General features: G+C 46.8%; 1 protein-coding gene across 3 annotated transcripts in view; it reads right to left on the bottom strand.

Moving 5' to 3' along the window:
- UNC5B (unc-5 netrin receptor B) overlaps positions 1-15,735 on the bottom strand; it is a 147,116-nt gene that overhangs the window by 21,005 nt on the left and 110,376 nt on the right. For all 3 annotated transcript variants that reach the window (XR_005583220.1, XM_039483049.1, XM_039483050.1), the window contains exons 3-7: positions 10,866-11,009; positions 7,137-7,240; positions 3,194-3,374; positions 1,981-2,148; positions 1,117-1,281 (exon numbers count right to left, since the gene is read on the bottom strand). Coding sequence is in view for 2 of the 3 variants with exons in the window: in XM_039483049.1 (XP_039338983.1) it covers positions 1,117-1,281; positions 1,981-2,148; positions 3,194-3,374; positions 7,137-7,240; positions 10,866-11,009 (762 nt within the window). In the remaining variant the exon portion in view is untranslated. The remainder of the gene's footprint in view (positions 1-1,116; positions 1,282-1,980; positions 2,149-3,193; positions 3,375-7,136; positions 7,241-10,865; positions 11,010-15,735) is intronic.

Below are 15,735 nucleotides of genomic sequence, written 5' to 3'. Positions count from 1 at the left end.
GCCAGACATTTTGCTTTCTTTTAGCAGCTCATTCCTAGGTCCTTCCATAGCAGGGAGCACACTGCCAAGTGTTCTGAATAATAATGCGTACCATGAGCTTTAGGGTGTCAACTAGATTTGAAGCCAGGTGCCACAGATAAGAGGCTGGTGCTTCACCCAGTGACCCATGCAGTCAACTTCCATCAACCTTTTGGAGCAGTAATCAATTGCCCGCCCTAAAAATGTCTAACCTTCAGGTTTGCAAGTAGTCTAGCAAGGCTCCGACTGGGCTAAGAGGGGGCTGTGCCAGAATTCTACGCTAGCATCGGCGACAGGTGGGGAGTCCAGTAATGGTGCTTAAGAATATATCCCACATCCACCTAAATGGGCATGAATAACCTTTATTTCCTACAGTTAAAGGGCTTTGTGCATCTTGCTGTCACTGCCTCTCCAAGTCAGCTGTGTGCTGTACATCACTGCAAACAGAATCCATTCCAGATCGGCTTGGATATCCAGTCTGGAATTTCCCTGTGGTTGTCTGATGTAAAAAGCTTATGAAGTCGACAATACTGTCAGACAGGCTGACAGCAACCCTGGTCTATAATGTCACTTGCAGTAAGAGGAGCTCTAAAGTGGGTTTGGGTTTCTGGGGCCACCTGGAATGAGCTGTGGGGGCAATCCCTGGGAAGAGATGATCTTGAGCTGGAATTCTGTGCCCACTCGGAATGGGAGACCAGGTATAGGGCCTGCTGCCTAGACCAGTGGTTCTCAAATGTTTCTACTGGAAACTCCTTTCAATAGCAAGCCTCTGAGTGCAACCCCACCCCCCACCCCCATATAAATTAAAACCACTTTTTTGTATATTTAACACCATTATAAATGCTGGAGGCAAAGTGGAGCTTGAGGTGGAGGTTGACAGCTTGAGACCCCCTGCCCCCCATGTAATAACCTCGCGACCCCCTGAGGGGTCCCGATCCCCAGTTTGAGAACTCCTGGCCTAGACAAAGGCAGAACAAACCCTTCAGCTTGCAATGCCTTCCCTTTTAATAAAACCCTATTAGCATGGGTTTTTTTTCCTGGTTATCCCTTTCCTCCCTCTCCCTCCCTCCTATGCTGTCCCCACACTGGCTCACTCACTTTGCATGCACAGTCCATCGGTGCAGTTTTTGGAGTCCAGCAACGCTCCGCTGCAGTCCTTGCCTCCGTTTTTCGGGGATGGGGCAGTGCATTCCCGGCTCCTCCAGTGGGTGCACTCCGTGCTGCAGGCTGACCACTTGCTCCACTCTGTCCAGGCTCCATCTACTGTGTTCCAGGAAAAACACACACACACACACACACACACAGAAAACAATTCATTGAAGGTTTAGAGGAAGGAGCAGAGAGATTAGAATCAGTATTGTATATACAGCAGGCACTTGGCTTCTCTAATCCTAACAGATAACAATCAAAAGAAACCTTAGGATGAGGCAGCTGCTGCATAACCTCTGAATTGGGAGGCTAAGCCATTACAGAAATGCATATGTGAATTGGCTTTAGCAGCCCAAACAGCTGAGAACTGGAAGGTCATCTCACTGGTGGCTTGTTCTCTAGATGAAGGGCTTCGGCAGATCATTTGGGAGAAGGGCGATCTAGAAAAAGAGACAGCTCTACCAGCCTAGGTACTTGAGGGAGTCCTTATGGAGGTCCATTGTATGTCAAGCCCAGTCTTGCAGCGGCCTGGGGAATGTAAGGTGCATGGCTGCTCTCACGTCTAGGACCTTCAGTTTTCACAGCCCACAATGTGAGTTTTCAACAGGGAAAAGTCACTTCATACTAGTTGGAAGGAGGCTGCTCTGAGACACACGCCCCCTGACCTCCCTGCAGAGCCCCTTCCACAACACACAGCATCTCCACAAGCCCCTGGGCAGCACTAGAAATAGTGCTGAACTGGACAATCCAAAGAGGGGAGGCACATGTCCACGATTACAGCTGGCCTCAGGCTCTTGCATGAATTGCCCTTACCTGGGCACATCGTGGTACAGGCGATTTTCTGGAAGGGCTGCCCCTCACAGAAGGAACCACCATTGAGAGGTGCTGGGTTGGTGCAGGTCCGGGTGCGCTTCTGCCAGCCACGGCCACAGCGGTTGTTGCATTGAGACCATTCTGACCAGGTGGACCAGCCACCATTCACTGTGTACAGAGAAGGAAACAGGAACAAACATGCTGCTTAAAAACTCAGAGCCCAGGAGTAACATCATACTCGTGTCCCAGCACCAGTCTAGCCACTTTTGTCCTCTCCCACCCTAGCAGTCACTATAGCCAACAGGGAAAGCTGCTGGTGGAGTGAACATTACAGTTCCATGGACCCACCTGGAGGGGTCACTAAACAAGGTGAGGGCTGTACCTACTCTTTTCCAGCTCCCTAGACTGATCCACACCAGCCAATCACCAGGCTCCTTTAATCTGACCCTCCCCCCCATTCACAACACTCCAACGAATAAAGATGCGCCTTCTAAGTGAGCACCTCCCAACTCCAGATGATTGAAAAACCCTGAACATTTTTTAAATGTTCCTGGTTTCTCACCTCACTGGAGCTGCACTGATTTACCCCAGCACTGCTGGCCTAGGAGTTTTAACTTCTCTCTTGGAGAGCTTTTCAGTGGAACAGAGCAGAAAACGGCCACTACTTTGCTCCAGAAATTGAATAGAGACAGATTGCTTGGACTTTTATCCTTTCATTTGAGTTCACTGTGGTTCGCACCCTCTGAGTTTTGCTTTGGGTTTCTCATATGTAAAACTCAAAGCAAAACTCAGCCAAATCCAGCATTTCATCTGGTTTCCTTGCAAAACTTGTCTAGGTTTGCTCAAACGATGCAGCCCAGCTTCACTTGAAGCACAATGTATACATTTCAGTGAACCAGCCAGGTTTGTCTCAAAACTAGCAACCAAGCAAGGCTTCCCCCCCCCCCCCCCGCTAGTTTCAGGTTTGCTTTCAAAAGCCTAAGAATAAACTTTAGTACTGGTATAAGCTGATGGAACATCTCCTTCAGCTCAAGATGTCTGTGTTTCTGACACTGAATGGCATGAGTTCTACGCCTCACATCAGGCATGTGCATTAGCTGATAACTCTGGTACTTCTACAGATAAAGCCACAGATAATCATATTAGGCTCCCCTGGGCTTGTGGACACACACTATGGCTAATCCCTGCTTTCCTAAGAAGAAAGGGTCAGTACCATAGACGATGACAGTAGCTGTGGTGCTCCGGCGCTTGGCCACAATGTTCTTGGCCACACAGGTATAGTTGGCGGTGTCTGAAAGCCTGGCCTGCTTGATTATGAGGTTATGATCTATGGTTATCAGGAAGTTGGTGTCTCGGGTGGTGTCAATAACATCCTCATTCCTCAGCCACTCCACCTAGAAAGGCAGAAAAAAGGAGGAGAAAGGAAGGAAGGAAAGGAAAGACAGAGAAAAATAAAAGAGATGACAGGGTTGGTAAAGTTATTAAAAGAAAACAGAGGAAGGAGAAAAAAAGAGAAAGAGAATCAGAGGCAATTAGATATCATCATGAGAAGGCAAGATTACAGAGTTAAACATCCAGCGCCCATTGTCACTACCAGAAATCGCTTGGCTAAATCTCTGAGAACACCACTCAAAATCCATCATTGCACTCCCAGGAAAAGAAATGATAAATAGCTAGGTGAGTGAGTGAGAAGGTGGCCTCAACCATCCTGCTCATTGCACAGAATGAGAGAAGGGGAAGGTGTACTAAAGAGATGTGAAGCATGCTGGCTCTTTCCTGAGCTACTGTGCTCCCCTAGCACAAAGTGAATGCTGGTCAGTAGGTGCAGGGATGAAGAGACAATTAACATGGGATGTGGCTAACGGGAGTGGGGACACGGGCTAGGAAAGAAACCGGAACGCCATATGGTCCCCACCACAATGCTGGCTTACAAATGGTGTAAGCAGGGTGTAAACCAAATCAGGGTCCAGTTGCTTTAATTATACAGGAAGGACCCTGCACCGGGGTGGTAAGGAAAACTACAGAGTAGAAGGCAATTTGATTGACACACAGAAGGAGACGAGCAGGAATAGGACTCAAAGAAGAGGGGGAAATGGGCTCTGAAGTTGAAGCTAGACAAATTCAGACTGGAAATAAGATCTACATTGTTAACAGTGAGGGTAATTAACCACTGGACCCATTTACCAAGGGTCATGGTGGATTCTCCATCACTGACCATCTTTACATCAAGATTGGATGTTTGCCTAAAAGATCTAATCTAGGAGTTATTTTGAGGAAGTTCTATGGCCTGTGCTATACAGGAGGTCAGACCACATGATCACAATGGTCCCTTCTGCCCTTGGAATCTATGAATCAGAACTAGGAGTGAGCAAGGTATAGCCCTATGAGGCGTGATGTCATCATGCAGCTCCTCGGCGAGTCCATTGCTGGGACTGTGCGTTCATGGTGGTCACACTCTGAGCATGAGCTGGCACATCTCCCTGTGCTCAGATGTCCTGCCAATCAGTAGAGGGGAAATGCTCTGTGAGATGCAGCAACCAGGTCCTGCTAACCACAGGTGCCTTTGCTTGCTTTGCCCAGTTGTTGCCCTTAGCTTTGTTTGCTTTAGCATTTGCAGCGCCATGTCTAGGCAGCCGGCCCTCTAGTTGGCTCTTCCCCACACTGGCAGAGTTTGGGGTAATATAGCCTCCTTCGGTGGGGACAACTGAGTGCACACCACATATCCCACTCGGGTTATAGTGTTGCTGATTTGTTTCTGCTGTGCACTAGTGCAGGCTACTTGGGAGGGGTATGTGCAAATTGTGTGTGACGGAGTGTGTGCACGTGTGTGTGTCTTTCTCTGAGAGAATTAGTATATGTAGGAGAGAGCTCAGAGAGTGTTAGTTATTAACTGTTTGTATTACAATAGCACCTAGAGGCTGCAACAAGAAATTGGAACTCCACTGTGCCAGGCACTGTACAAACACATAGTGAGACTCTGGTCCCTGCCCCGAAGGTCTTACAATTTAAGTTGACAAAACAGCGCTGGAGGGAAAAGGTAGGCACAGAGAGATACAGTGACATGCCCATGGCCATACATCAGGTCACTAGCACAGTGATGAAGCCAGCAACCAGGAATAGAACCCAAGTCCCAGGCCAGTGCTCTCCCCACTGAAGAACACTGCCTCTCTAATGTGTGTACGTATGTCTGTGTCAGTCAGTGTGCAGGGGCTTGTTAAAGTACATGCGGGTGGGAAAGAGAAAGAAAAAAAATTAAGATTTAAAATAACCTTTCCTGGGGCTTTTAGGTGTTGCTTATTTACACATTATCAAAAAAGTTGCAACGGTCAACAAATTCCATACAAGAATGAGGCTTGCGTTGCCTGGAGATATGCTGACAGCATGAGGCATGTGAGTTTTGTTTACCAATCAAAACCAAAAATGGGGGGTTTGTTTACTAATCAAGAACTGTTCTCACCTCCCCTACAAGCTGGGCTGGCACTAGTCTGGTTTGTCCATCTAATTGCTTTTTCTATGAGAGATGACAGGTCAGAAACTTCTCTCACACAGAGCACACTCACGGTGATGCTAATAGTACTGCACTGAATTACTGGAGCACGGAGGAAAGGCGACTGGCCTTGGGGAAAGGTCCTGCCTTGGTAGGAGAATCCATGAACTTTTCTTTCCAGGCCTCACTCGCTCATTTTTACCCATAGCGTTTAAACAAATCATTCTGTGCTTTCTTTTCTTCCCAATCAGTCCTGCAAGGGGTTAACGGCAGATGAGCATGTACAGGAGGGAGGCATGGGCTGAACAGGTGTTGAGGTTAAGTGTGTTATTAGATGTCAGAATAACAGATTCACTGCCCAAAATAAACAGTTTTGCTGAATAATGGAAGCTGACGGCCTACACGAGGCCATCCATCATGGCCCCAATCCATCTGCAAAGATGTGCCCAATCTATTTCATATGCTCTCCCTTGCTCCTCGCTGGAACTTAACTGGCACACTGCTGAGGTGTTAGCAAGGCATTGCAAGGGACAATGGGGAAGATGCAAGTGCTGTGGGCTGACCGGAGTTTGAGGGAGGCTGCGTCCCCAAATGTGGCTTGGAAATAGCTTGTGCTGTTTTATTAATGGATCACGATGGTGAATGTAGCAGGCTGGCTAGCAATTATTCACCTTCATGATCAGGCCTCATTGAAGCCACAGCTGTGTCCAGCTGAGGGAGGCAGGGAGGGCATGTGGGAGGGGTTGGTTACCAGTAAATTCCCATAGCCTCTGATTAAAGATAAACAAAAACCACAGCAGTAAAGGGGGCAGGGCAGTAAAGTCTATAACAGAAAGCTGTGTCTGCTAAAACTGGCAAAATACAAGCTATGCCAGGAGCCTTGTAAAAGCTATTCCAGCGTCCGCCTCCAGCAGGTGGAAAGATATTTCCAGCAGTTACAGGTGCTCTCAGAAACAAACCAGCCGCTCCCGCAAATCTAAGAGGGTGGAGTCTCTCCAGACTAACACCCACCAGGACAGCCATAAACAGAGACTGCAGGTGGGAGAGGAAATGTGCTTAGCATTCCTTCCTTCCCACTGGACTGCAGGAGTGTTTTCATGAGTCAGCCTGCATGGAGAGGAATGGGGGGGGGGGGGGGCTGGCAGCCTGGCAGTGAAATGGTGTCGCTCCTGCTGGGGCAGGGAAGTCGGCTTTATTGGGCCAGTCTAGCCCATTACATCTCTGGGGGCTACAGCCAGCCAAGGGCAGACAGTGTTCTGTAGGGTTTTCTGCCAAGGGAGGGCAGCTCTAGTCATCTGTGGATCCCTCTGCTGATCTGACCATACCCCATCTCCTGGCAGTGCTGCCCATTTTGGGGATGCTGCTGCTCGACTGAAGGCCCCCAGTGGACTGGGGATGGCGCAGCCTCCCCTGTCGTAATCCCTCGCTAGGAAGAGGATTTTGCGCTGCTGAGGGTTGTCTGCCAGGGTCAGTGTCAATGGAAAATCTGGTCTATTTGGGCAAAGCTGCTGGGGGGAAATAGCTGTTCTAAAATGTATGAGCACTCAGGTGAGTAGAGTTTTTCCTGTGTGAGTAAAATATGTCCCCAGCATGCTGGCACCTTCTACCTGGTGTGGCCCCTCAGGCCAGCTCTGCTGTTGGGAGGTGTGAGAGAGAGAGCACAGCTTACCTCTGCTGTTGGCACCCCCTCCGGGGGGCGGCACTGCAGTAACACCTCATGTTCCAGTGGAACCTCTTTCCCTAGAGGCTCCTGGTCAAAGTTCTTCCTCAGGTCTGGGAAAGAAAAATGAGCCCCAAGTGTTATCAGCCAGTGACAGGAATGGAGCAACCCTCAAAACCTTGGGGGCACCGTATATGGACAGAGGAGCCTGCAGCGAGATAAAATCTATCAGGAGTTTATTGTAAAATAGCCTGCTGACCAGCCCACTCAGAATTCCCAGGGATTTCCTGTCTACCACCTCCACCCTTCTTTCCTGGTAACACTACTACCTGCCCCACCCACCCAGCTGGGCCCTTTGCACCCCAGTTTATCCTTGCAAATGTAAGAAATGTTGTTTCCCAGGTGCTTGCTTGTCTTCTGGATGGAATCATATTCCAGCAGAAAGAGGCCAAGTCTGCCAGAGGATGTCTCAGAACAAGAGCTGACATCCACTTGCCCATGGATAAAACATGATTTTGAGTGTTCTCCCATTCCTGAAATGGGATTCACTCTCCTTGCCTTAAATGAACTGTTCAGAGCAGGGAGAAGGGGGGACGTGCTGGTTCGCTATTGCCAGAGTGGCATGTTCCTGCCGAGAAACTTCACATTCTTTCATCAAAATCAATCCAAAATGAAGTCTTGTGTTTCTGAAAGGGGACCACTGAAGTACGGGCTTGCTGCTTTGCTGTCAGGGCCGGCTCCAGGGTTTTTGCCGCCCCAAGTAGCAGGGGAAAAAAAAAAGCCATGATTGCAATCGGCTGCAGCTCCACCACGCCGCTTTCTTCTTCGGCGGCAATTTGGTGGCAGGTCCTTCGCTTTGAGAGGGACTGAGGGACCCACCTCCGAATTGTCGCCGCAGAGCCTGACGTGCCGCTCCTTCCCCTTGGCCACCCCAAGCACCTGCTTGCTGAGCTAGTGCCTGGAGCCAGCCCTGTTTGCTGCACTAGTGAAAGAGGGACTGAGCATCTGGCAGTGCATGTTGGAGCAGCTGAATTCACAGGGGTGATGTACCATTCTGAGCTGGAACTCATGCTGTCTATTAGGTAGCACTATGCATTTCAAGGAAATCCATGGGCCAGATTCTCAAAAGAGCTCAGCCCCCAAAAGCTCCGTCTGAGCACCTAAATGAGCCACAACATTTTCAGAAGGGTGCTGCTTCCAGTTAGGTCCCTAAATGAAGTGGTCAGATTTTCAAAAGGCCCCATCTCCCAGTAACTCCCAGGACCTGGGCACTTTTGAAAATCTGGCACTGTGCCTTTGTCAGATGTAAATTGCATTTATTTTATTCTAAGTGAATTATACATAAATATTGTATGTGTTAACATTTGGAATTACAGAATATGCAATGACATAGTAGGTCAGATAGGATCTAATAAGAAAGTGGTCATATATTACAGTGATATGTACTATAAGTAGCATGCTATCCATGAGCCAAATTCTACCATCATTACAGTAAGCAGCACCTTACTTCAGGAATAATCCCACTGAAGCCATTGGCACCAGTTGCATAGTAAGGAATCACTCATTGTGAATATAAGGACAGCAGAACTGGGCCTTATGTATATAGAACACATATGTCCTTACTGATGATCACATGGGATGTTAAAAGAAAGAGGAGAAGCAGTCCAATCCACCACCACGTGAAGGCATGCTGTACATTCGTGGGCTACACTCAGCAGAGAAAAAGGAGCAACTGATACTAGTCCTACCCTTCCTCACTAGATGGCGCTGCAATCCATAGGAATTGCTTCCAACAAGCATTGCTCCAACTCAAGCTCAGTGTGATTGGTCACCAACGTTTTTTGTGATCCCCATTCCCCCTACACACACACACTCTTTTATGGGGTGTGTAACATGCGCAGGCTGACTGCCACAGGGCTACTTCGGGAAACCCAGAGGTCCATTAGCAAATGTCACCGAGCTGGGAACCATTTTGGAAAGGAGACAAGAGAAGGCTTTTCATGTAGCCTCAAAGCAGGCAAGTTAAAAAAAAAAAGTGCTGTGTGTTCCTAAGAAACAGACAGCTTTTTTTCCTAGCTGTGGCCTTACTGTCAACTGAGAGCAGGAAGCATCACTTAGTGTCAAAACTGCCTTGAAGGCTGAGAACATTGCAGTTGCTGCAGCAGGGGAAAAGCAACTGTTACAGATAAAACAGCCTAACAGTTTCCACCCTAAATAGCCCTGCTTTCAGTCCCTCCGAGGCACTGAGGTGCACACACAGCTAACGCAGCTATCTCATGGAAAGGTACAAAGGGGCTACTGTAGCCTTTGTAAAGTGTGCAAGAGGGAGGCCCACTAAGACTGGTCTAAACTTAAAACTTGCGTCGACATCTCTATGGCACTCAGCGGGTGAGATAGCCACATCCTCGAGCGGCGCAGTTATGCTGACCTAACCTGTAGCGTAGCTGCGGCTAGGTCAGTGGAAGAATTCTTCCCCCAACCTAGCTACCAGCGCGCGAAAAGGTGGTGTGCCTACTATAGCGACGGAAAACCCCTTCCATTGGTGTAGGCTGTATCTACATTATGGGGCTATGCTGGCAGATGTACGGTGCTATCCAGGGCTTTGGAGCGGAGCCCAGAGCTGGAGTGTGGAGCAGCTCTGGAGCAGTGGAGCTGCAGGTTTTTGCCTGGAGCTGGAGCACAGCTCCAAAGCCCTGGCTATAACTATGCCATTATAGTTTTCATAGTGTAGATATGGTCTAAGATGCACCTAGGAGCTCTGCAGAAGGGGAAGGTGCATATTGCCTTGCTCAGCTGTGTAGCTAGTGCATATGGGGAAGGGGGCTCCCTCGTGCAAGCTGTACACAGTGCAACTGTAACATATTCTTAAAGTAGGTTTCCATATGGACTCTCAATATTCAGCATGATGCTTCTATAGGGAAGCATCTTTAATCACAGAACAACTTCTCTATTGGCAGAACTGAAATTTCCACACTGCAATGCACTGTTTCCCCAGCTCTCCCCTTGTCAAGAGAATCACCTCTTACATCCTTTGGGTGGCAGAATAGCCCAGTAGTAGAGTCCTCCCACCCTAAGAAGGCATGAGCTATTCACTTGGTAAAGGAAACACCACAGGAGGACAAGCCGGGATGTAGGATTTAAAGTTGCTGAATCAGGCAAATCACCTCTGTGGCTGAGGTGCTAACTTGTCAGGTTGCTAAAAATAATGAAGCACCATGTAAGTGCTGAGCATGTTGAAAGTGCTATACAAACATTAACTAGTTAATTACCACAACACCCTAGTAAGACAGGTAAGTTTATCTCCATTTACAGGTGCGAACACTGAGGTACAGAGAGGGTACATGACTTACCCAAGGTCACACCTGGAGTCAATGCTAGAGCTGAGAACAGTTCTCAGGAGTTCCCAGCCCTAATCCTGTAACCACTAGACGGCACTGACCCTATCCACTAAGTCCAGCAGGGTGGTGGAATGGGGGAATGGGGCTCTGCCACACTGAGTGAACCCCACTGGCTCATTAAATGGGAGCATCTACCTCAGTGGTTATCCTGGGTAAGCTGACTTATGGTGGCAGGCAGTGGGAAAGGAGGAGTCATGGAACTATATTGGGAGGGAAATCCCCACTAGGGCAGATGAAAAGGATTTCCTAGGCACAGTGTGGGGACAGGCTGGCAAGAAGGAGCACGTGACAGAGATAGAGACAGGGGCTGCGATGAATGATAAGTGTGCATGACACCTACATGCTATCCGGACGTAGGCCCTTCGGCTTTTCGTGGTCCCAGCAGAGCTCCATGCCACACACTGACACCAGTAATCTTCTAAACCAAAGAGCTCCTCCACCTGCTGCCGTGATACCTCGATCTGGACCTCCCGCACCAGCATCCCTGGAAGGAGAGACAACAAAAGAGAGGGTTAAGGAGGCCAGAATGCTGAACCCTTATGAAATAAGCTGCATATGGAAGTATACTGTGTGTGCGCATGTGTGTACTCATGACTGACTGAAGGGGAGGAAAATTATGGTCCTGCAGGTCGAAAAAGGAACTTGAGAGAGGGATGGATTTGATGAGAGACACAACCCCTTCTTCATGAGGCAGTCATCTCCTCTCTTCCTCTGCAACCACTTCTTCTCTTGCCCCATCTTCTTTTTAAGGGCTTGACCCAGATTCTGATCCACGCCAGGATCCCCTCCACCCACACACAGTGTTTTAAAGATGACATCATGTGTCTGGATATGCTGGTGGTTCTGCTGCATTGCCATTTAAGGGGGGTTAAAAAAAATCTCATCACAAAAACAAGTAAGCTGAATATCCCGAGTTCTTACCACCACCATACTCTAATAAAACTGAAAGATTTAAAAACATCACATTTTGCTTTTTACCACTGATTCTTGCTTGTTTACTTTTTACATTTCGCCCAGGCAGGGCAATGAAAGTAAAGTACTCAATTTCACTTTTGTTTCTAGCCAGGTTCTTGTCAGGTTCCCTTCCTGGGTTTTATGCACTACCACAATGCTGAAAAGTTTGGGTTCCAAAACAAGGCAGAGGAATGTTTAAATCCAAACAAAAAATATTTTTACATTGGATTTTTTTTTTTTAAATCTACACACATTTCTGTTGCGCTCACTTTAGGCCCCATTAAATCTTGTTTCTACATAGACTAAATGTTGTGTCAAAATCAGCCTGACAATGTCCTTTTAAAGTGCCTGTCTGCAGCTGACAAGGACCCTTGGACATATTAAAGCTCCGATGATGCACATGGTGCCATTGCACCCAGCAGAGAGGCCCTGAAGGCAAAAAAATGGTATGGAAATAAATCACGTGACTGCTCAGATTTGTTAGTGAAGTGAGGTGGCAAGAACAGTATGTCAGCCCCTCACAGTCTGAGAGAGAGAGAAGTGGCCGCTGAGAGGAGATGAAAGAGGGAGGTGAGGACTCTGTCTCTTAAGCTGAGAAACGAAATCTAGCTGAATTGAACAGGGTCATGGCAAGTGGTCAAGTGGGTCAACTTCTGAGACTATTTCTGGTCACAGGAACATGTCTTAGCCAGCTGGACTGTGTTTAGTCATCCCAGGGTGTGATAACTTATATGAGGAGTCGCTGTCAGAACTCGGTCTTGTTTAAAATAAATCCCCAGTTACTATCTGTATAGACTAAGGAATCTGTTTTATTGCCCCAACAACACCAGGCACTGATACCTTAGCCTTTCTGGGTTTTTGTACAAACCTAGTCACATCTACATCACATTAAAAAATAAAGGAAAGGTGTTATTTTAGTAGGTGTCCCACCCATGGAGAAACATATAGAACATTTTCATCCTCAATCTATTGTTGAAGAAACAAAACAGGGAATGATTTCCTATTTTTCACAACATATTCCATACGTGTAGTATCCCTCTCTTAGGCCATGTCTACATTAGCAAGCTTACAGTGGCACAGCTGTACCAGTACCAGTACAGCTGTGACATTGTAAGATCACTCCTGTAGCCACTCTATGCCGATGGGAGAGAACTCTCCTGTTGACATAATAAAACCACCTAAATGAGCAGCAGTAACTATGTCAGTGGGAGAGTGTCTCCTGCCGATATAGCGCCATGCACACGAGTGCTTACACTGGCAAAACTTATGTCACTCAGGGGTTGTTGGGTTGGTTTTTTTTCATACATCTGAGCGATATAAGTTTTGGCAACATAAGTGATAGTGTAGACTTGACTTTAGTATGAACTGAGGAATACGCTTTGTTCAAAATGTATAACTCTTTCCATTTCTTAATATATTTCTATTGCATTGACAGAACAAGATAGAAACCTGAAGGGTTGCCTAGCAGTCTAGCAAAGTCTGTGTAACTTAACAGATCATGTGCTAGCCTTGCTTTTTAAAGGCACAGACTTCAAAACCAAGTGCAGTTGTATATTTTGTTAATTAAAATTTTGGTTAAGTTATTTCCATCAATGCAATTAGAAATTATTTTATTTGTAATCACCTTTCTATAGAAAAAATGAGATACCTGAAACAAACAAAAAAGATTTCCCATGGGAAAAAAAGAAAGTTTAGGGAAGAAAGGGGGGGAAAAAAGCCAAGATTTTCAGAATTGACTCATATTTTGGATGCCAAGATTCTTTACACACTTTAAAGGGATCTGATTTTCAGAGGGAGGTGCTCAGTGCTTTCTGAAAAATCAGCCCTTACAGAATCAGCCCTTACAGAATCTCAGTTGGGCACCCAAGAAATCAGATAGCCCCCAAATCACTAGTCATTTGTGAAAATCTTGGCTGAATTGTTTAACCACATAAAGAGGGGTTATAGCTTTAAACTGCCATGTTAGAACATTAAACAATCAAGTTGAACAAGACAATTGGGACCAAGGCGAGTTTATGCATCTTAGCAGCATCAAGTTAACACTCATATGTCTTGCTCCCCATGGCCATTTAAATGGAGAGCCACTTTCTAGCATGGCTGCTAGTACAGATGTTACCTATTTTTCTGTTTGAATTATTATTCTCTGATTTGGCTTATTTTCATTTTTCCACTTAAAATATACTAAGACACGCTACAACACTTATAAAGTATATTTACTTCAACAAAATTTGTCATAAAATTTATTATTCAACGCCCATATTTCTGATCTATAGCTAAGGACATTGTGTTAAGGGAATCAAACTTTAACATGTTAAGTTGAAATGGGCAATTTTGTGACCCCCCTCTCCTTTGCAGTTGTTCTATGAATGCATAGTGGACACCTGATATGCATACTGTTAGCAAAGTAGGCCATCTTGATTTTAGCTTCTTTTCTCAGGATGGCTGCTGGTCGGTAGACAGATACTGGGCTAGATGGACCTTTGGTCTGACCCGGTACGGCCTTTCTTATGTTCTTATTGCCTCTATATGAAAGTTGGATTCAGTTTTTCACCTATCGTTGCAATTCAACCTCAGTGAAGAACAAATGTTTCCTCCCCAAATTTACAGCACCTAATCTGTGAGTGAAGATTGAATTTTCTGGGGACTGTCAACTAAATCTGTTACTGCATTTATGAGTTAAAATGATAAGAAATGGGTTTTAAGAAATTTTTCCCCAACGTGAGAACATTTTCCAGACTCTTTTTGCTCATAAAGGAAAGTTTTTTATCCTTCAGAGTTTTCATATAGTTAAAACTCATTGCCAAATGCCTTCAAATATGCCTTTGAAGAAATTAGGTTCTAATTAAGCAAAGTTATTAACAATGTTTCCCTATGTTTTCCATTATATCAACAACACTCCCTTACTCAAAGTGGCCACTATTTCCCATGTTATGAACATTGAGATGTAACAATTTTATGAACACTATAGGTAACTAGTCGTAGGAGTAAGTTATTGTATATAGGGGTTATTTGAATTTCCTGTGTAACAGATCGATCTAATTTACACTGGGGGAATTGGACTGTTTATTATATGTCCATAATCTCAAATTTAATAGGGTCCAATGCATGAAGGCCACGTAATGGCTTCCCAGATAAGAATGCCTAAGCACATACTTGCAAGACAATGGGGCAAAGCGTTAACTTCACGATCCTGTCTCAACCAGCAAAGGGCTATAAAGAGTTAAAGTGACTTGATTCCTGCCAAGTGGGGGTGGGAGGGTAAGTTACCAGGGGCTATCCAGGGAGTTGTCAGAGAGCTCTGACAGGGCACAGGGCTGAAACTGAGAGGCTCTAGTCTAGGGAGGAGAAGTCTGCATGGAGTGAGTCCAACCAAGGTCCCCCTGTCGAAGATGGTTATATACCTGGTAAGCTTAAGACATGCATATAGTCCATTATATCGTTTTTAAGATATGTTTTCTCCAAAATGCTTTTGTTCTAAATAAGTATGTGGATTTAAGGAGGCTGTTTGGTCACCAGATACCACTGTCATTGCCCCGGAGGGAACAGAGCTGCAGGGTTTGGACAGAAGTCAGACTTGCTGAGGCAACTCACGGATGATGCACAGGAGAATGCAACCCAGGGCCCAGTCAGTCAGAGTGGGAGAATGACAGAAATACAGGGGTGGACAGGACCTCGAGAGCTCTAGTCCAGCTCCCTGCGCTGATTCCATTCCCAGAGACGGGTGACTGCTACAGACCTGACATTTAGAGGGAGTGCGCTCAGAAAGACCGGGAGCAGTCAAAGGTGCAGTCTGCCCAGTAACTGTGGAAAGCTGCTCATGGCCTCAGAAAGCAACATGGCTACTTCAGCAACATGTGGGGAGTACCCATTAAAAGCAGTCACCACGTGTCATTACTTCCGACAGGAGTGAAGCCACACACCTTTCTACAACGAAATCGCTCTTGGTGGGCTTTTTAGCTGCATTTTTCTCTCCAAGGTAACCACCCACCTTCTGAACTAAAGACTCTGCACATTTCCACTTGAGAAAATGAAGCTCCTTTTTGAACTGCAGAGCACAGAAGAATCACTGGAGACAATCAGCCAGGGCCGCCCAGAGGATTCCGGGGGCCCAGGGTCTTCGGCGGCGGGGGGCCCTTCTGTTCCGGGACCCGCGGGCGAAGTGCCCCGAAGACCCGCGGTGCCCCCCCCCCCCCGCTGCCGAATTACCGCCGAGCCGGACCCGCCGCCGAAGGGCAGCCCGGTCTTCCGTGGTAATT

The sequence above is a fragment of the Mauremys reevesii genome, linkage group 7 (genome assembly GCF_016161935.1).
Source record: "Mauremys reevesii isolate NIE-2019 linkage group 7, ASM1616193v1, whole genome shotgun sequence".
Taxonomy (NCBI): Eukaryota; Metazoa; Chordata; order Testudines; family Geoemydidae; genus Mauremys; species Mauremys reevesii.
The sequence above is the reverse complement of the archived record's forward strand: the minus strand, read 5'-3'. Positions and strand labels throughout refer to the sequence as shown.